The sequence below is a fragment of the Hypoxylon trugodes genome (assembly GCF_022578975.1).
Source record: "Hypoxylon trugodes strain CBS 135444 unplaced genomic scaffold F4822scaffold_4, whole genome shotgun sequence".
Classification (NCBI taxonomy): domain Eukaryota; kingdom Fungi; phylum Ascomycota; class Sordariomycetes; order Xylariales; family Hypoxylaceae; genus Hypoxylon; species Hypoxylon trugodes.
This window is the reverse complement of record NW_026250019.1, coordinates 1,307,703-1,326,592: the sequence shown is the minus strand read 5'-3', so window position 1 is coordinate 1,326,592 and position 18,890 is coordinate 1,307,703. Positions and strand designations below refer to the sequence as shown.

The window sequence follows — 18,890 nt, the reverse complement described above, 5'->3', positions numbered from 1 at the left end:
CACTAAAAACCGGCATACAAGCTCCGCTCTCTCGCGTCCGGATCATACCTACAGGGATAATAAGTAATAAATCTTGCCTTAAGATAAATACGTTTGTGGATGGTCGTATATTCAGCTTCCCATGGGAAGGAATGCGTGACTAATAATACTACCTTACCTAAGGCTTTGACCGTCTGAAGTGACGAGGAAATTAAGCTTGACCATGTATAGACAAGTCTATATCACAGGGCTGAGCTGTGTACGTCAAGACGGCTTTTCATACGCGGAATATGCCGTCACTGGTCTGGATAAACATTTCCACGTCTACCCCGTTCAAGACTACCGGACCATCGCCGGTCTGGGATCCAAGATCCACCGTGTATGTCACTGATGCGACTTCGCCCGGAGCACACTCGTAAGCTCGGAGGGCTACCGGTTAGGATGGTGATGGACTTTCATCCCCTTAGGGGGTTGAGGCTGTACCCCTCGTGAAGATATATACATCGGGGCCAAGACCCGAAGCATCATAGGCTTTATGGTAGGTAACTCACGGCCTTCTTGTTCAAATCCAGGTCTTTTGCCTATCTAGTTCGTGAGGAGTCTACCCTCAGGGATAACATTCGCTTTCTCCTTATTATCGCTCACTCTATTCTTTCGTTTAATTTAGAAAATGCGTCGATCTTATCGCGCAGCGGCTATCGCTGCTCTAGCGAGTTCTTCAGAAGCCGCATCTGCGTCTCTCACTGATGTCTGTACTGTCGCTAATGTTCAAGCCGCGCTACCTGCAAATGGCACTCTGCTCGGAATCAATTTGATTCCATCGACCGTAACGGCCAGCGCTGTGTACAACGCGACTACCGGTGGTGGTATGGGTAGTGGTTCATCGACGGGCAGCAACGCTACTTACAACTACTGTAATGTAACGGTCGCGTACACGCACACGGGTAAAGGCGACAAGGTAGTCCTTAAATACGCGTTCCCCGAACCTTCTACCTTCAAGAACCGTTTCTACGTTGGCGGCGGAGGTGGTTTCTCACTTTCAAGCGACGCGACAGGGGGTCTCCCGTATGGCGCCACTGGGGGTGCTACCGACGCCGGATACGATGCCTTCAGCAACAGTTACGACGAGGTCGTCTTATATGGAAATGGATCTATCAACTGGGACGCGACATACATGTTCGGGTATCAAGCCCTCGGCGAGATGACTAAAGTTGGCAAACCCCTAACACAAGCCTTCTACAGTTTATCCAGCGACACCAAGGTCTACACCTACTTTGAAGGGTGCTCCGACGGCGGCAGAGAGGGTATGAGCCAAGTCCAGCGTTTCGGCGAAGAATACGATGGCGCCATTACTGGCGCCCCTGCTTTCCGCTTCGCGCACCAACAAGTTCTCCACGTATTCTCGTCAGCCGTCGAGACGATCCTCGATTACCTCCCACCGCCATGTGAACTCGCCAAGATCGTCAACGCCACTATCGCCGCATGCGACCCCCTCGACGGAAGAACCGACGGCGTCGTATCTCGCACAGATTTATGCCAGCTAAATTTCGACCTAAATTCGATCGTTGGTCAATCGTACTACTGCGCCGCGAAAAATAGCACATCCCTCGGCTTCGGGTTCAACAAGCGATCTATTAGCACCGCCAAGAACAAGCACAACAGACGCCAAGCTCCGGGCAGTTCCACCAGTTACCAGCCCGCGCAAAACGGAACGGTTACGAAGGAAGGCGTAGCAGTCGCCCAGGCGATTTATAACGGCCCGCATAATTCCGCCGGTCAACGCGCATATTTATCTTGGCAGATCGCGTCAGAGCTCGGCGACGCGAGTACGACGTATAACACGGACAGTGGCGTGTGGGAGCTTAGTATCCCGTCGACGGGCGGGGAGTACGTGACGAAGTTTATCCAGCTTCTGGATTTGGACAATTTATCTGCCTCCGATCTAGATGGTATCACGTACGACACTTTAGTCGATTGGATTAACACTGGGTACGTACGATATTACGATAGTCTCCAGACCACGGTTCCCGATCTCACGCCTTTCCAATCATCTGGTGGAAAGTTGTTGCATTACCATGGCGAATCCGATTCTAGTATTCCGGCAGCGTCGTCTGTACATTATTGGCAGTCTGTTAGGTCGGTTATGTACGGCAATCTAACTGACGACGCGGCGCGCGAGGCGTTGAGCGAGTGGTATCAATTCTACCTGGTCCCGGGCGCCGGGCACTGCGGCACGAATAGCCTCCAACCCGGGCCGTACCCACAGAATAATATAGAGGTTATGATAGACTGGGTGGAGAACGGGATTACGCCGCAACGATTGAACGCTACGGTGTCGTCGTCGACGGGTGTAAATGCCGGCGAGACGCAGTTGCTTTGCCAGTGGCCTACGCGCCCGCTATGGAAGGGGAACAGTTCGGATTTTGAGTGTGTCGAGGATCAGAAGTCCGTTGAGAGTTGGACATATGAGTTCCCGGCCTTTAAGGTCCCGGTGTATTAGGCGAAAAAGGGTGTCAGAGGACGGGCTTAGGAGGTTCAATCTAGACGGAGGGAAATATATAAGGATTACTGAGACTCGGTATTCACGGAATCGCGTGGTTATATGCTTTTGTTCAATATAAATATATATATTGCTTCTTCCCCATTAAGCCCAGATCTAAGAGTAATTATAGTAATAGCATGGTATATTATTCTTACATATTAGCTGCACATATCGCTTCGCTCTTTTTACCTAAGTACTCGAGGGATCTAGGAGCTCTGGTCTACTAGCCACACCTCGACGCGCGTCCGATGATATCTTTACAGAATCGATTAATTACCGTTACTACCCGACAAGAAAGGTATCATTAATATAGTTAAATAGGACATGGGTATTTTATATGATCTTCCGGTCCTAGTTGCATCACCGAGATATCCGATAAGAAAGAATGCGAAAGAAAAAAGTTGAGAACAGCAAGTCAATTCTGAAGGTATGATTGTGGCAATGACTTGCTAACTAGGTATATATTGAAGGGTTGATTAAACTGTGTCGACTCAGACTTTGGAATTGATCATGCCATGTGCTTCTACAAACCACCAAACCCCATATTTCTTGTTTCTTGTCTTCCGTCATTCGTCCCCGAATGTGTTACCCTCCATCTCAACGCCAAAACCCTTACAAAGCTACGGCTTCACGTAAAGAAAAGCTGACTAAAGAGGAGACTAAAGGGAAGACTAGGTCGACGGCTGGGTAAGAGGGGAGGAAAGGGAGGGGGCAGTATAAAATGTGAGAGGAAAGCCTCGACAGGTTGAAGTAAAGGGGAAAAGGGACGATTACTCCGAACCCGAGAAATACAAGTAATGCTCAGTGGCGCCCTATTTATATTGGCCGAATTAATGGGCATGGGTATTAAGCAAAGAGGATCATGGCGAAATAGATAGCATCTCGCTACAGATTATAGCCCTCTTTTAGGGTAGCTCTTGATGGTGGCTGAGCAGCCATAATACGGGTAATATTCATTGCAAAAGACAGTAAGAAAATATTTGAATTATCGCTGCAGAAGGTAATCCACGAGTTCGACTTAAGAAATTCAAGTCCCGTAGTATTTCAGCGTGATGGTTTAAAAGCTACTAAATACGTGTCTCGGTACCGGTAGTCACGTGACTACCAGTACACGGCGTACTTCTCAGGACATGAAGTCATCTCTTCTCTTGAGAAGTACTACCAATCTTTTGTGTTTTACAATACCACCAATATGTATTTAGCCCTTGCCACATAGTCTTGTTATTGGATTAAACACGGGACCATGTGCATTTTAACCGCAAGTGGCCGGTAGCTTAGTGGAAGGTGGCTTAGGGAGAACGATAAGTCCGGAGCCGTTCGACACCACTTAACAATGTACCTCCCATACTCAATCTATATGATAATCTTACTAAGAAACTAAGAACATGTACTTATTCAATTGCACACTTTTATGTACACATGGTTCGGGCGGTGTATTCAGCCCGTATATGGGGCGCGTTCTGCAACATGAATTCCCAATATAAGTTTTATGATCATTAGGGGGTATGACTGGGAATGACTGGGAATGACTCTACACTCTAGTCGTGAAACTCATGATGGGAAATAGTAAGTGAAGTATAAAGTCACGGACTTGTTTCCTATAAGGTAAGTGTCAAAACATGTCGCTGGAGATTATCAAAGACTTCATTGTTGCCTCGGGTGCGGACATATTGAGACATCTAGTTAAACAACTACAATTAATATAGTCACTCATGTATTTGGATGTTGTAATGGCTTACACTCCGCAATCTGGATCTCAATGGTCTTGTGTCAGTACCTAAACTATCAAACCGACAATTCTTTCGAACAGATTGCTAATAGTTGTATATGCAGTGCCAATGTAACAATCAGCAACAATCTTCCACAAAGTGTTTGAGATGCCTTCATGGATTTTGTGACTCTTGCTTTACTGGAGTATACGTCGATGCTCGAGAGTCTGAATTTCGAAATGGGGGTACGACCTCTCACGGAAGTAACCAGGACCAGTGTTCCTCTTCTGTTAAAGAAGCATCAACTTCTAAGGGGCACCCCGTTCACTTAAACCTAAATGGAACAACGCCAACCTACCGAACTCCTTCAGGGCCGAATCAAACTCGTGAGGGTTCCAAAAAATCATATCGTTATGCACTACTAACTTGTGCGATGAAACAGCCCATGACGTTCTTAGGGGAGCGGGTAGTATTGGGGGCGTTGTTGCTCAATACACGAACGAGCTCGATCCAACGTATTTTAACGGTCCCCAACAGCCCGCCCTTTTGACTACCCACCAATACCATCAATATATCTCCCATCAAACACCAGGGGACCTCGCGCGATACATAGGCCAAGATATAATGCCGCATCAATTATACCCTTCATCTACCAGCTTCATAAGCCACAAAAGCGTACAGCCCCCCAACCTAGGCACATCCTCCCGAGAGGAAAACGAGGGCGGACGCGCCGATGAAAACGAATGGCGCTGCTTGTTTTGTACAAAGACCGACGACTCTAGCGAGGATAAGCGCATGGCTTGCCTAGCATTCAAAAGCGACCCGTCTCAGCATTTAAAGTGTTTCCGGGCATCGTTTAGCAGTATCGGCACTCTGATACAACACATAAAAAAAGCCCACAAGACTGACATCAAAGCTCCTGGTGGCAAAAGCTCCTCCAGCAAGAAGTGGCACATTATGTGGGAGACACATTTCGGAGGAAAGACTCCCCCAGTCTGCCCATATCATCACCCTATACCAGATATTCTCGATTCATTTCTTCGATACTCCGAATCACAGGGAAGCAACGGCGTTTCAGCTCAAGAGCGAATCGTACAATGGATTAATCCTGGGAGAGGCAGCAAATGACCGCTAGTTGATGAAGGTTCTGTGTGTACGTACTAGACTGCACATGAATGTTGAGTTGTTCAAGAGCGCAGGTTGAGTGATAAAGATTCAATATCACTCATTTAATAATAACTACCTAAGGACGAGATGTCAGTAGGCGGGTCCTAATAAATTCTTGAAGCTTAAATGCAGTATCTTTTTAACTACATATTTATTGTGATGCGTAGTGTCTACCTTGTTACTTGTCGAGTTTAACGAGAGCGTCGCTCTGCTTAAGTTGATTCCAGGTGGCTGTATTAATTGCCTTTCCGAACCAGGGGGGTTCTGTAAAGCGCTATAAATACGGGGATCGTAGTGATCTAAGCCCTATAATTATAGCTCTTTAAAGGCACTCACTGTAATATGCTGCGTTTATAGGGGGTAAGCGCTATAAATCTCACTGATTTTATGGCTACCTAGGTACCTAACCTAGGTGGGTAGGTATGCGCTATAGTGCCCTTTGGCTACACAAGATCCCGGTGTATTAGGCGAAAAGGAGGTCAGAGGAGAAATGTATAGGGATTAATAAGACCTAATACACGCAAAAGAATTTTGATACATACTTTACTTCGTTGAATATAGACATATTTGTTAGTGTTGTCTCACAATGCTCATTTAAGGCTCTTTGGACTCAGGGGTAAATGGAGGGAATAGCATAGTAACTTGATGGATCACTTCCCTCTTTTCCTCCCCCCCTTTCTTCTGACTAGCATTGATATTACAACTTATTGAACTCTAAAGTTAAGAAGTAGCATCTTATATGCTCACATGATCATCAAAAGCTGCAAGGCATAAAGCTTGGCACATTTTACTAGCAACCAGCGCCTCCCAAATCGTCCTTAGATCTACATAACTTTCGGCAGAGTTCGTGTTAAAAGGCATATTATACTTTGAACAAAGTTGTAATTCCCTCAAATTACCGCTGATCGGTTGCCTTCTTAGAGGAACATGGGAGTTACCAGAAAGTACGACAGCCTGAACTTTACTTAATCGAAGGCGAACCCCCAATGTGCTAGGAAAACCTTTGGGTATAAATAGATGCTCCTCATCCTCCATCCTCACAGACCACTCCTCTTTGGTCCCTCACCAACTCATCATCTCATCATCTCATCCCAACCTCCCACTTAGGCATCGACACCTATAAATACATGGGTGTATTACTAATGCGCCATCCAACAATCACCAGTTAACTCATCCGGTAGCTATTATTCTCGTTACTTACCATCACACTCACCCCTGCGCTTCTCCAATCATCACTCTCCTACACCTCGGGTGAGATTCCCGCCCTTCCAGACTCCGTTTCTTGCCCTTGCTGCAGTTTACTAGGCAGGGTTTACACTGCTTCGCCTCCCATTTATCAACTAACCAGTACATTGTAACATAGTCGCAGTCAGAAACCGCCGCTCTTCAGGAACCGTGGTGTTGGAAGATTGGGTGGACCACGCAATGAAGTGGGACGACGACCACTCCGCCGAACACCCGCGTGTCAGATTTGCAATGGAGGATTGTGGAAGCCGAGGATATGGAACCGTCTTCTACGCTCATTAGGAGAACCCAGGAGACGTCGAATTAGGAGTTTGAGGGGTATGCGTGCATGTCCCCCATGCTTCATTATGTCTTGAACAAGCGTATACGTCGGTCAGATGCAGACCCTGATAAGGTAGAGTTCGTTCTTCATTTGGCGTCACCGAATTCCTATGGCGGACAACATTCGCGGGGCGTCGACACTTCCTCTAGCATACGGATTCGTACTCAAAGGACGTGCGGGAAGTCGAACTTGGAGCATAATTCGATCGAAACATTTAGCGGTTTACAGGATTGGCTGCTAAAGACCCTTTGCGATTTTCTTCTGGGGCTCGCGCGGAACAACTCGATCGAAGGGCAATAATAGGCTATACCCCGCCAGGAGCTGGCAAAGCAATTGGTCAAATAAGAACACGACTGGGACAAAAAAGAGTCAAATGAGATGGTATTGAACCTGAAATTATTTATGGCCGTATTCGCTTCTGAGCTTGTGGGTTGGATTATCGAATGTCAGGCAAGACTCAACTGGATGGTAGAATAAGGTTAGGTATTGTCTAAATATTGAAAGGCTTATATATAAGTACATACTTCAATGTCTTGTTGGGAGGGTACTTTGTCTCGCTGGAAATCGCCGAGTTCCGACCCGAATTGCCGTAAATTTGAACGCGACCTCAGCATGCTGAATTGAATAGCGGTTCATATTCTACCTGGTCTACTCCAAGGCCGACCGGAGACATCTAGTAGCTGAGTTACAACCGTAATGGATAACCTTGGCATATTACGTCTCACCTGAGAAAAGAAAAATGGCGAGGAGGATAGGGAGGAGTAGGAGAGGGGTTCATCAACAAATATTACAGCCACTTATCTCATGTCATACGAAATACCCGAGTGTATCGGGAGATGTGATAACCAGTGGTATTTAGGTTCAGTCTCAGCCCGTAATTTTGAAGTTGGAAAAAATCCTCATTACCTAGGTAATTGCTCCTCTTATATTTCCTTTTAAACTTGAGCGTATCTCTTTGGAGACTCGGGGCAAACTCCAGGCGATAACATTTTGCATCGGTTATACTTATCACTTCCACTTCCACTCACTCTCACAATGAGCAACATCGATGACACACCTGTCGCGTTCGTCAGGGGCTGGATCCGGCAACAAACTAGATTACACCTTCCACCTACTTGGAACGGCGGCTGGGAACGATGGGCCCAGGGACAGATCGCACTATTCATGGAAGGTCGTGATGGGTACCAAGTCTGGACGGAACAAAACATCTACCTCGACTACCCAGCTTACGCTGTTGACCTTGAGTTTCGGAAACCCGTTGGAGTGAACGGAGTTCGCAAATTCCTCGAACTGAAGTGCTACAGCGAGGTCAATAATGACACGGCGAATCAATTTATCACTCGGGTGTTGCAGGACTTCGACAAGGTCAGCCAGCTAAGGCTTACGTCTAACGTGCCGGGTGAGCCTAATGCGAAGGGGTCGACGCTGTGGGTTATTGGGATTTCTCAGCAGCAGTTTAGGGAGAGTATACAGAACGCTGGGAATAGCAATATCAATTGGATGCGCTTTAAGCGGGTGGAGGCTGTGAGCTCTGGTGGTAGTGGTGGTCGGGGAACGTTTGATATTTGGTATTGGAGTTACGTCAACAACAGGTAATTAGCGAGGACACCAATGGATGGCAGAGACGCAGAGTATTGTCGTTCTAAGCTGTCGTGGTGAGATTGTCCGTCATGTGGTGGCTGTGGTAGCAAGCAATGAGACTGATCCGGAAAAGGGGGTTATCAGCTACGATCGTTCGAATTTAATGCTCTCGCGTCAGAAATGAAAGTTGATATTTACCGTTTAAATAAAAGCAATACCAATGGAATAATTAAATGAGCTGAAAGACTTCATTTGAAAATGGTGGGCTGCTCGCAGGAAATATTACAGCCGCTTACACGTACTTCATGATACATGAGACAATCTCATAGCTTGAACCAATCAAATAGCTCGGAATCCTGCAGCTCGACCTGCATTAGATGGAGCTTGTCCTCCCCCAAATGCGGAGGTAGGGTGGAGAGGACGGGATGTCCGCTACGGTGTACACAGACTTACCCTTGTAATCCCTCATCGAATCTAACGCATTCTTTTCAACGTTTCTAAACAGCACGCAAGATTAATCTAGAAGACACCCAATCTCATAATTAGCCCTCAAAATGGTTTACACGATAGTCGTCCACCTCCGCGCCAAGTCGGGCGCGGATAACATCGCTAAAGTCCACGCCAAGCTTAACGAGGCCTCGGCCGTGTACTCCAAGGACAAGGAGACGCTGTCGTGGTTCGTTAGTAAGTACTGCTTCCGCTCTCCGCTGTCCGCAAAAAGCATTTTTATTAATCTCATCAGTGCAATCAATCCACGACCCGCAAGACTTCACGATCGTGGAGCGGTATCTCAACGAAGGAAGCCAGAAATATCATCTGGAGAACCCGTATTGGAAGACTTTTGATCCGTTCGTGGTGCCGCTTTTGGAGAAACCTATGGATTTGCGCAGGTTTGAAGAGTTGAATCCTGTAGAGGGGGAGGAGGCTTTGCTGAAGTAAGGAATTATCGGATCTGGACCCGGATATGTACCTAGGTAAAGATATGCATGGGCGATGGGTTCAAAAATAGAAGGGGATAAATCGAAATAGGGGAAGATGAAAATAAAGCATGTCGCCTGGACTATAAAACTGAGTTTCGGTGCGATTTTGTTTTATTTAAGCTGACCAAACGCGACGCTGCGATGATCTAGGTAGACGTTAAAATCTAGCAGGTCACGTCGGTAATGATATACCTGGACTCCCCCCACCCCGGACGGTGCTATATCTATACATACTTAGACGTACCCAAAACCGCCCAATAGACCAAACATTTCGTCATTATCGATCCTAATTCCCCCTCTGCTTAGGCATCTTCTTCTCTTCTAATTCCTCAATATCCTTCTTTTTATGGAAATGCGGCGCGACTTCATTCAACCAACCAGGCTTAATTGGCATACAACTTCTCATATACTCCTTATTCGTAAGCACTAATTCGTAATAAATTACCATCTTCTCCGGTGGATCCGATTTCATAAGAACAGAGCTAGGATGGATCCAAACTGTCGTGTTGTTCTTGACCGTGCGGTAGCTATCTCCGGTACGTTGTAACTTGGCCGCATTCGGGAAGAAGCCGGCTGTTAGTGCTTTCTTAATTGGGTCGATATTGGCGGCGCCACAGGTTGATGGTGCAACCTCGACACGCTCGCAGAGTTTGGCAAGTTGATCGCGCACATCGCGGGCACGAGTCAGCGAGCGCTGTTGCAGGAAGTTTTCGCGCGCCCAGATAGGTGAAAAGTCACTATCGACCCATTGATTCCAGATGTTGAGGAGTGTTAGGTGGTCGCCACCTTCCTTGACGGTGAATCGGTTGCGAGCGCTGTCGGCGTGGATTTTCTTGTCTTTTGGTCGGAAGAATAGCGCCGACGCTTCGCTTAACATCGCCACTATTGATAGTACCTCATCGACACACTTGAATTTGTCTGCGGCAAGGACAGCTTTCGCAAGCATCGGTTCTGTAGGGAATTCAGCCATTTGTCTACCGACTTTGGTGAGTTCACCCTTGTGATTCAAAGCTTGTAATGCGAAAAGCTGGTTCAGGGCTCCAATTAGAGATTCGGTGGGAGGTGGATCCATGAATTCGAATTCAAGAAGTTGGTTGATACCGAGAGATTTCAGTAACAACACAACGCCGTTGAGGTTCGTCCTTTGAATTTCGGGAGTAGTTGATTCGTCCATCTCGTTCATGTAGGCATATCTGGTGTATAGTCGGAAGCACTTTCCAGGGCCAACACGACCAGCGCGACCGCTACGTTGATTCGCAGAGGCTCGTGAACAAGGAACAACAACTAGATTTGACATGCCTGTCGCTGGATTATAGACATTTTCCTTCACATATCCAGGGTCGATCACGTAGGTAATACCATCAATCGTCAAACTTGTCTCGGCAATATTGGTAGCCAACACAACCTTGCGCGCACCGTCGGGAGTGGGTTCGAATATCTTGCTTTGGAGATCTGAAGGAAGATTGGCGTAAATGGGACACACGATCAATTCCTTCACCCGATTCCCTAGTTTCCTTGCCGTCTCCGTTAATTGCTGTTCCGCTGCTTCAATTTCGTCTTGACCTGTTAAAAATACTAAGATATCTCCTTTTCTTTGAGAAGTATGGATTTGGAAGACGGTCGTAATAGCCGCCATTAAGTAATTCGCTTCCGGCGCAGGGGTATAATAAATATCAACGGGATACCTTCGTCCTGGAATATTAAAGATAGGCGCATCATCGAAATACTTCGCGAATTTCTCCGCGTTCATTGTGGCCGACGAGATAAGCAATTTCAAATCTGGCCGTTCCCTAGCCAAATCCTTGACCAGAGCAAGTAGAATATCGGTATGGACAGTCCGTTCGTGAGCTTCATCAATCATCAATGCCGAATAGCCTGCAAGATCCGGTTCCGTCATGAATTCTCGGAGTAACATACCGTCGGTCATGTACTTCAGAATGGTTTTGTCGCTAGTCGAATCCTCGAATCGAATAGAGTAGCCAACTTCGTTTCCGACCTTAACACCCATTTCTTCCGCAACTCGAGCTGCTACACTCATAGCTGCAACTCTTCGAGGCTGAGTACACCCGACTTTACGACCATCCTTTGTATAACCGGCCTCGTGTAGATATTGGGGTAACTGCGTAGTTTTTCCGCTACCAGTCTCACCAACAAGGACGAGAATTTGGTATTGATCGATGGCCGCGATAAATTCGTCGCGGTACTTGTATATAGGTAGACTTTTTCGAGTCTCCTGGATAGAAAGAGCTTTCTTTTCCGCTGCTTCGATTTGCGCTTCCAAGAATCTCTGCTCCTTCGTTAATGTCTTGCCTTCACCCGCCAATGTCGAACCCAAATTCCATTGGATATACTGCTCCGGGTCCAAAACAGGAGCATAGTCTCCTTCGTACTCTCTTTCGGCCCTGTTGATTTGGGCCTTTGCTTTTTGTGTTTGTTCCCTCTCCCATTCCTCATGTTCTGTGACGAATTTCTCCTGGCCGTATTCATCCCTTTCGACGTATCGCTTATATAGGGCATCCTCTTTTCGCTTCCTATCTATCTTTCCTTTCTCCGTAATGTAGTCCTCCGGCATATAATAACCGTCGCGGTGATCATCGATCCGTAATCGCTCTTCGGCCAAACGTAATACTTCTCGATTTTTCGCAAATTCCGCCCTTTCTTTCTCGGACAACCGTACACCACTGTTCAACTCCGCCGTCTCCTCCGCAACCTGTTTTCGCAATAAAGCTAATCTTTCCGCCTCTCTCTTCTTTAGATAATCTTGCCTAGAACGTTCGCGCAAGTCCGGCATAGCCGCCCTATTATTGGCAAACTCTTCAGCTAATCGCTTCCGTTCCCTCTCAGCTTTGCCTTCAGTTTTCGTCTTCCCGCCATCTCGTTCCTTGAGGCGCTTGGCGAAAGCTTCTCTCTCGGCGATATCACGTTCGGTATCAGATTCGGCGCGATCGTCCTCCCGTTCGCGTTCGTCGTGACTTAGCTTCACGCGTTTCGGAGCCGACTCTTTGAATTCGGGTTCCTCATCGCGTCCGTCGTCTGATAGCTCTGGCTCGCTACCTGGCTCCTCATCGCCCCACCTATCATCGAAGTCATCTTGATCTCGTTTCCGTATTGTTTTCGATTTATGTCTATGTGAATCCCGATGAGGTGATCGACTTCGGCTGCGACTCCGGCTTCGGGTACGATGCGATTTGCGATGGGAGTCGCGATGTGAACTTGATTTCCCGGATTCTTCGCGTCGCCGGTGTTTGGACTTCTTTTCAACCTTCTGCGGGCCGACTTCATCCTCGTCCATAGGGACGAAGGCGTAACGTTTACTCATGTTGAGATTTGGTAGAGACGGTCAACTTCGGAAGAGCTCCGATGGCGATAAAGTAAGATAGGGAGGAATGCGTTCGAGCGTTCGAAGACGAGATCGCTCGTGGGTATCTAAAAGTTAAATCGCATCGAGCAGGATTGTTTGCACCATCTAAGGATTGAATAGTGATTCGTCGCGGGAGATGCGACAAGATGGAGAAGGGAAGCTTGGAATTGGAACTGGAACTTGTTTCTCGGTACCTAAATTTTTGGATTGCCTCCTTAAGAGCCACTAGCAAGCTGTAGCCAATCAAAATCACGTAATATCCCGGACACACCCGCTGAATAAGGTTACGGGGCTTATCTTATCACGGTAAGCCGATCCTAGCTAGGCGGTCTTTTTCAGCAACATTGACACGCTGGTATTTTCTTAAGCGTCGATCTAGAATTAGCAATGTAGCTCTTAGCTTTTTAATCTTTTTGTACAGTATTCACTCTTCTTCGCTCTTTACATCTTCACATTTTTACATCCTTCTTACTATACAAATTAATTTGTATACATTTCAACCTCAATTCCCATGCTCACTCTATCATATTCATGGGATGATTGTTCTTTGGTTTTATCCGTAAACCATTTCGTTGTTAATATCACTTTCGACCGCCCATACCATATTCTATAGGATACATATACCTTAGCAGTAGTTGAACAGGGTTTCGCCAACTGCCATATTTTTGGCACGATGCTATTCCACTGGGCAACCTTCGGGTTGCTCTTTGTCCTAATACAGCTTGCTATATGCGCAGAGGACTTCTATAAAGTACGCATTTTCCGAAGTCCTACAATTACTTATTACTTATCATCCCTTCCCAGATCCTCGGAGTAGACCGACAAGCAACGGACAAGCAGATCAAGTCGGCCTACCGACAACTCAGTAAAAAATACCATCCGGACAAGAATCCGTAAGCATATTCGCTTTCATTACACAATTAACCAACCTGCATAAGTGACAAAAAGTTAATGCGACATACAGAGGCGACCCAACAGCTAAGGACAAATTCGTCGAAGTATCCGAAGCCTACGAAGCCCTCTCGGACCCAGAATCGCGTAAAATCTACGACCAATACGGACACGAGGGTCTAAAACAGCGCAGCCAAGGCGGCGGACACCACCACGATCCCTTCGACCTATTCAGCCGATTCTTCGGCGGGGGCGGACATTACCAGCGCGGACAACCGCGGGGTCACGACATCGAGATCAAAGTCGGGATCTCGCTGCGCGACTTCTACAACGGCCGGGACACAGAGTTCTCATGGGAGAAGCAACAAATTTGTGAAGAGTGCGACGGGAGTGGGTCTGAAGATGGTGTCGTGGATACATGTGGCCATTGCGGCGGACACGGCGTGCGCATTATTAAGCACCAGCTCGCGCCTGGCATGTTCCAGCAGATCCAAACAACATGCGACGCCTGTGGCGGTCGCGGAAAGTCAATTAAGCATAAATGCCCTGTCTGCGGCGGTAATCGCGTCGTTCGCAAGCCTACTACCGTGTCCCTGAAGATCGAGCGCGGTGTTGCGCGCGACGCTAAGATCGTGTATGAGAACGAGGCGGACGCGAGTCCGGACTGGATAGCTGGTGATCTTGTCGTTACGTTAGTGGAGAAGGAACCCGATTTCGAAAACGATAACCCGGATCATGTCGATGGAGGCTTTTTCCGTCGGAAGGGGAATGATCTCTTCTGGCGCGAGGTGCTGTCGCTGAGGGAGGCGTGGATGGGTGATTGGACGCGCAATATTACGCATCTTGATGGACATATTGTTCGATTGGGACGTAAGCGCGGAGAGATTGTGCAGCCGGGTCATGTGGAGACCGTAGAGGGCGAGGGTATGCCGATATGGAGCGAAGACGGTGATTCCGTGTACCACCAGTACGAATTCGGCAAGTTATATGTCGAGTATGTGGTCATATTACCTGACCAAATGGAATCGGGCATGGAAAAGGAGTTCTGGTCCGTCTTCGAGAAATGGAGGAGGAAGGTCGGTGTCGACCTACAAAAAGACAGTGGAAGACCAGACGAACCGGTGAAGATTAAAGAGGAAAAGGATGAATTGTGAATAAAATCGATAATGATACCTCGTTGAGTTTAGAATATAGAACCAATGCATGATACGATACGATAGAAGAACCCTGTATCGGGCTTACCCCTTAGTCGACATGTGTCCGGGTGATATTGATACTGTGTGTGATAGGAGGATCCACTCCCCGAAAAGCTGAATTATTGGAGATATTTTTCACCGTGTACAACTTCCTAGTCTAAGAAACCAATCACCTCGCGTAGCTAGAACACCTAGTTTATGCCTGAGTCATCGGTAGTCGGGTTCAGGGGCAGTATTCCGCAGTATAAATAAAGGCCGATTCCCGCCGTACGTAGCCCCAGCCTCGTTCCTTGCTCCTCTCCTCTCCTTTTCCACCCGTAATACCAAGGTATAAGGTGGTACCCAATATTTCCTCTTAACTCCCTCGCCCACCACCCCCCCAACAAGTTTCCCCCCTCTTCTTCATTCTTATCTTCCCCCCTAAACCAATCCCCCATCACACACACAATTGCACTCCCCCCTTTTCCCCCACCCACTATTCACAATGCCTTCCCTCCTCTCCCGCACAATAGAAGCAACACAAGCCCTCCTCTTCCCCTGGGTCTTCCTCGCACTCTCCGCCTCCTGTCTACCGGGTACCATTCTTCGCCTCATCCGCGAAGGCCGTTTTGCAACGCTCTTCTATCCTAGGGCGTTGCGAGATGCCTGGTTCACCGATTTCTGGGGCCGCATCGCGGGCCCAGGTATTCGGAGAGACGCGGCTGTACGCGTAATCCCGTTACTCCAGGGACGCGTGGATGGCGGAAGGGTTGTGGAGAGGCAGGTTAGTAGGGGGATTGGCGGGACCGTGATTGAGGTTGGTGTTGGGAGTGGTATGTGGGTTGATGTTTATCGCGAGGTAGCGGATATTAGCTCTGAGGGTGAATCGGAGGTTAGGCGCAGGAATGTTGGAAAAGGGGGTGATGATGGAAATGCTAGTAAGGGTGTGATTACGCGTGTTTATGGTGTAGAGCCGAATGAGGGACATCATGCGGCTTTACAGAAAAATATCGCGAAAGCTGGATTGGAAGATGTGTATCGCATCGTACCGGTCGGGATTGAAGATTTGGACAATCCTGAAAAATGGGATGGGAAAGTCGAGAAGGGCAGTGTGGATTGCATTGTATCGATCCTGTGTTTATGCAGTATTCCTGACCCAGAGAAGAATATTCGCGAGTTATACAGTTACTTGAAAAAGGGGGGAAGATGGTACGCATACGAGCACGTCCGAGTTGAGTATAGTTGGTATATGAAGGCGTATCAACGTGAGTCATTTATCCCCCCCCCTTTCCACTTTATCTATTTATTCGTTACAATGAAAAGCACAAATGAAAATGTACTAATTGTCTCTTCCCATTCCAGGTTACCTCAATCTATTCTGGCCACATTTCATCGGCGGATGCACCCTGTGCCGACAGACCGAAAAGACAATCAGGGAGGCAGGCTCCTGGGAAGATATCAATATTGGACAACCACCCGATGAGTTCTGGTATAAAACGGTTCCGCACCGCTTAGGAATCTTTACAAAGTAAAATATTCGGAAAACGAGAGAAAAATATTGTCATTTTGGAAATTTTCGCGGTTTTAGGCTTATTTTTTCTTCTTCTCCCTGCAATTACCCCTATTCATGAATCCTACCATTGTGGGACACGAAGCACAACCAAACCTCACCGAAACCTGTCGTTCTCTACTATTTATTAAATTACTCCAAATGTTTCTTATTAAATATTATCCTTTTAGGTCAAATCAATTACAAAAATAAGAAAATTTTTCATATCGTGTAGTACGGTATCCCGATTCAACAGTCGAAATACCACTTCCACGCGGAGTTTTTGGTAATTTTCGTTCTAGGGCATAAGCCCTAAGCATAATTATCACAATTGGATCGTAGGGCATCAAACGTTCATAATTCAATGGCTTTATTCCCCATCAGGGGTATCATTACTCATAGGAGACAACAGTCTCTATTATTTTACAATCCAATCAGGGTTTCCAGGTATCCCGTTTGTTCATTCCATCATTACCAATTCACCACAATCTTAAAATCCTCTATGCTTCTCCTGCTCTGGAACTCCACCATGTCGTTCTTCCCGACCATATCCATGCGCATCATGCTCAATCGATGGTTCACCAACATGTTTCCGTAGTGTGGAAGGAGGTACCTGTGCTGCGTCCGTAGGATCTTTGGAGACGTAGTTCCCACTTAAAAGTCGGTAATGTTAATACAGTATTTTTTTTTATTGATGGTGGGAATCGAAGCAGGGAGGCGGTAGCGGCGGGGCTACTTACGACCGGTAAGTCTTGTCGCCACCGACGGTACGTGAGTTGTCTAGGTCTGAATCGACGCGAGGGTCAAGTTTGTTGGCGATGTTGCTCTTGTGGGGACCCGCGGTATCGGGTGCGGGACCGGGACCAGAGTGTGTGGCGTGAGCACCGTGAGTGCCAACACCTCCTGTCGCACCTTGGCCATAGGCACCGGATGTTCCGGTGGGGCCCGTTGAACCGTACTCGTGAGTGCCGGGTGCTCCGTATTCATGGATACCGGTTGTGCCGGTAGGTCCTCGGGAACCGTACTCGTGGGCACCTGTAGTTGTGCCATACTCACGAGGGCCGGTAGATGAGCCGTATCCGGCACCAGTGCCAGTAGTACCGCCGTAGTGGTGGTTACCTGTAGTACCAGTGGTACCAGCAGGGCCGTAAGCAGTAGAGCCAGCAGTTCCGGAACTACCGTAAGCATTTCCTACAGTTCGGCTAGCGTCTCGGTCGCTGTCAACTCTTGGGTCGGCAGCGTTGGATAGACGAGAGTTGTGTGGGCCAGCTACGCCTTCTCGGCCGCTGCCACCATAATCACCGGCTTGGTTGCCGACGAAGCGACCATCTCGGTCCGAGTCAATTCGAGGGTCGGCCTTGTTGACCATGTCTGATCGGTGAGGGCCAGCTGTGGCAGAGCCGGTTGGGCCACCGTGTGTGTAGTTGTCCCCAGTTGTGTATGCGTGAGAGCCGCCGACGGTTGTGCCTGGGGCAGCACGGTTGTCTCCTGTAACATGTTAGTAACCAGAGCTCGAAGGAAATTACACAAAGTGTGGATCCATACGGTCACTGTCGATTCTGGGGTCGGCAGCGTTGCCGACTCGGTTGTTGTGAGGTCCGTGTGTACCCTCAGGGGTACTCTGGTGTGTGGTAGAAGAAGAGTGGTGGTTGCCGGAGACGGCGTCCTTGACTTTGTTGACGATACCAGACATATTGGGTAGTTGTGTTGTTGAGGTTGTATATCCGAAAGTGGTAATAGAAAACTGTTGAAAATGGGTGTCAAGGTTGTTATTAGACTGTTGGTAATTGTTGATGATGATCTAAATGAAATTGAAGGGAGGGAGTTCGGGTTGTTGGACTTTTATATCGATGAGACAGAAGTTTCAAATAGCCCTCGAGTAGCTAAGCTTCCCCCTTTGTAACCAAAGTCCTTTCTCTATTTGCCGCAAAATGTCATCATCAAGAATCTCGATCAAGTACCATGGCTTTCTCTTTCCGTCAGGTACAAGTTCCAAGGTCTAGTTTACGAACGTTACCCAATCAATACGGGTTACGAAGAAGCCGCATAAGAACCTCTCTTACTTCATTCATCGTCATCACCCCTGGTTCAGGGAGGCATGATCCCTGCCAAGCGCGCTTGACAAGACCTCCCGGTCCATTTATTCCGGGCGGAATGCATTCAAAGACACCTGGTACGTAGGCAGGTACAATTACCTAGCGCCTAAGCATCATTCTGGGGTTCTTTGAGTATCCGTTCTGGAAGTCTAGGTCTTCAATGCTCGCCTAACCTTACACTAGGTACAAACCAGTGGCTGAACTGTTGGCGTCATACCTACTCCTTCACGTACTGTGGCGTTCAACTTCACTAGATGTACCCAGCAGGCTGGAAGATGACGATGAATATGTGG

The 18,890-nt window shown here is 47.7% G+C and overlaps 8 protein-coding genes across 8 annotated transcripts; 6 read left to right on the top strand and 2 right to left on the bottom strand.

Moving 5' to 3' along the window:
• Positions 1 to 509: 509 nt before the first annotated feature.
• On the top strand, positions 510 to 2,687 carry F4822DRAFT_206897 (tannase and feruloyl esterase). The gene has a single exon (XM_051453816.1). The coding sequence runs from the start codon at positions 650 to 652 to the stop codon at positions 2,477 to 2,479; it is 1,830 nt and encodes a 609-aa protein (XP_051315411.1). The 5' UTR covers positions 510 to 649; the 3' UTR covers positions 2,480 to 2,687.
• Positions 2,688 to 4,251: 1,564 nt separating this feature from the next.
• Positions 4,252 to 5,474, top strand: F4822DRAFT_442860 (uncharacterized protein; the record flags this gene model as incomplete). The annotated part of the gene is made up of 3 exons (XM_051463039.1): positions 4,252 to 4,290; positions 4,355 to 4,616; positions 4,673 to 5,474. The coding sequence occupies 3 exons, from the start codon at positions 4,252 to 4,254 to the stop codon at positions 5,356 to 5,358; spliced, it is 987 nt and encodes a 328-aa protein (XP_051315410.1). The 3' UTR covers positions 5,359 to 5,474.
• A 2,216-nt stretch (positions 5,475 to 7,690) lies between these two features.
• On the top strand, positions 7,691 to 8,783 carry F4822DRAFT_399063 (uncharacterized protein). Its single transcript, XM_051457747.1, has one exon. It carries the CDS (start codon positions 8,000 to 8,002, stop codon positions 8,558 to 8,560), a length of 561 nt encoding a protein of 186 aa, XP_051315409.1. The 5' UTR covers positions 7,691 to 7,999; the 3' UTR covers positions 8,561 to 8,783.
• Positions 8,784 to 8,931: 148 nt separating this feature from the next.
• F4822DRAFT_206863 (uncharacterized protein) lies at positions 8,932 to 9,648 on the top strand. The gene is made up of 2 exons (XM_051453815.1): positions 8,932 to 9,229; positions 9,288 to 9,648. Exons 1-2 carry the CDS (start codon positions 9,100 to 9,102, stop codon positions 9,482 to 9,484), a joined length of 327 nt encoding a protein of 108 aa, XP_051315408.1. The 5' UTR covers positions 8,932 to 9,099; the 3' UTR covers positions 9,485 to 9,648.
• On the bottom strand, positions 9,601 to 13,048 carry F4822DRAFT_206860 (P-loop containing nucleoside triphosphate hydrolase protein). Its single transcript, XM_051453814.1, has 2 exons — positions 11,443 to 13,048; positions 9,601 to 11,373 (listed from the first exon to the last, which is right to left on the bottom strand). The coding sequence occupies exons 1-2, from the start codon at positions 12,842 to 12,844 to the stop codon at positions 9,812 to 9,814; spliced, it is 2,964 nt and encodes a 987-aa protein (XP_051315407.1). The 5' UTR covers positions 12,845 to 13,048; the 3' UTR covers positions 9,601 to 9,811.
• A 511-nt stretch (positions 13,049 to 13,559) lies between these two features.
• On the top strand, positions 13,560 to 14,931 carry F4822DRAFT_427975 (DnaJ-domain-containing protein; the record flags this gene model as incomplete). Its single annotated transcript, XM_051460831.1, has 3 exons — positions 13,560 to 13,637; positions 13,691 to 13,779; positions 13,851 to 14,931. 3 exons carry the CDS (start codon positions 13,560 to 13,562, stop codon positions 14,929 to 14,931), a joined length of 1,248 nt encoding a protein of 415 aa, XP_051315406.1.
• Positions 14,932 to 15,194: 263 nt separating this feature from the next.
• On the top strand, positions 15,195 to 16,675 carry F4822DRAFT_206824 (S-adenosyl-L-methionine-dependent methyltransferase). Its single transcript, XM_051453812.1, has 2 exons — positions 15,195 to 16,217; positions 16,315 to 16,675. The coding sequence occupies exons 1-2, from the start codon at positions 15,458 to 15,460 to the stop codon at positions 16,482 to 16,484; spliced, it is 930 nt and encodes a 309-aa protein (XP_051315405.1). The 5' UTR covers positions 15,195 to 15,457; the 3' UTR covers positions 16,485 to 16,675.
• Positions 16,676 to 17,168: 493 nt separating this feature from the next.
• Positions 17,169 to 18,313, bottom strand: F4822DRAFT_206839 (uncharacterized protein). Its single transcript, XM_051453813.1, has 2 exons — positions 18,047 to 18,313; positions 17,169 to 17,989 (listed from the first exon to the last, which is right to left on the bottom strand). Exons 1-2 carry the CDS (start codon positions 18,192 to 18,194, stop codon positions 17,238 to 17,240), a joined length of 900 nt encoding a protein of 299 aa, XP_051315404.1. The 5' UTR covers positions 18,195 to 18,313; the 3' UTR covers positions 17,169 to 17,237.
• Positions 18,314 to 18,890: the final 577 nt, after the last annotated feature.

Excerpts from the sequence above, each read along its gene's own strand:
- F4822DRAFT_206860 (XM_051453814.1), bottom strand. The coding sequence starts at position 12,844 with ATGAGTAAACGTTACGCCTTCGTCCCTATGGACGAGGATGAAGTCGGC. Across the intron at positions 11,374-11,442 it reads TCTGAAGTACATGACCGACG|CTCACGAACGGACTGTCCAT; the intron begins GTATGTTACTCC and ends TGATTGATGAAG.
- F4822DRAFT_206897 (XM_051453816.1), top strand. The coding sequence starts at position 650 with ATGCGTCGATCTTATCGCGCAGCGGCTATCGCTGCTCTAGCGAGTTCT.
- F4822DRAFT_206863 (XM_051453815.1), top strand. The coding sequence starts at position 9,100 with ATGGTTTACACGATAGTCGTCCACCTCCGCGCCAAGTCGGGCGCGGAT. Across the intron at positions 9,230-9,287 it reads GACGCTGTCGTGGTTCGTTA|TGCAATCAATCCACGACCCG; the intron begins GTAAGTACTGCT and ends TAATCTCATCAG.
- F4822DRAFT_399063 (XM_051457747.1), top strand. The coding sequence starts at position 8,000 with ATGAGCAACATCGATGACACACCTGTCGCGTTCGTCAGGGGCTGGATC.
- F4822DRAFT_206824 (XM_051453812.1), top strand. The coding sequence starts at position 15,458 with ATGCCTTCCCTCCTCTCCCGCACAATAGAAGCAACACAAGCCCTCCTC. Across the intron at positions 16,218-16,314 it reads GTATATGAAGGCGTATCAAC|GTTACCTCAATCTATTCTGG; the intron begins GTGAGTCATTTA and ends TTCCCATTCCAG.
- F4822DRAFT_206839 (XM_051453813.1), bottom strand. The coding sequence starts at position 18,194 with ATGTCTGGTATCGTCAACAAAGTCAAGGACGCCGTCTCCGGCAACCAC. Across the intron at positions 17,990-18,046 it reads CCCCAGAATCGACAGTGACC|GAGACAACCGTGCTGCCCCA; the intron begins GTATGGATCCAC and ends AACATGTTACAG.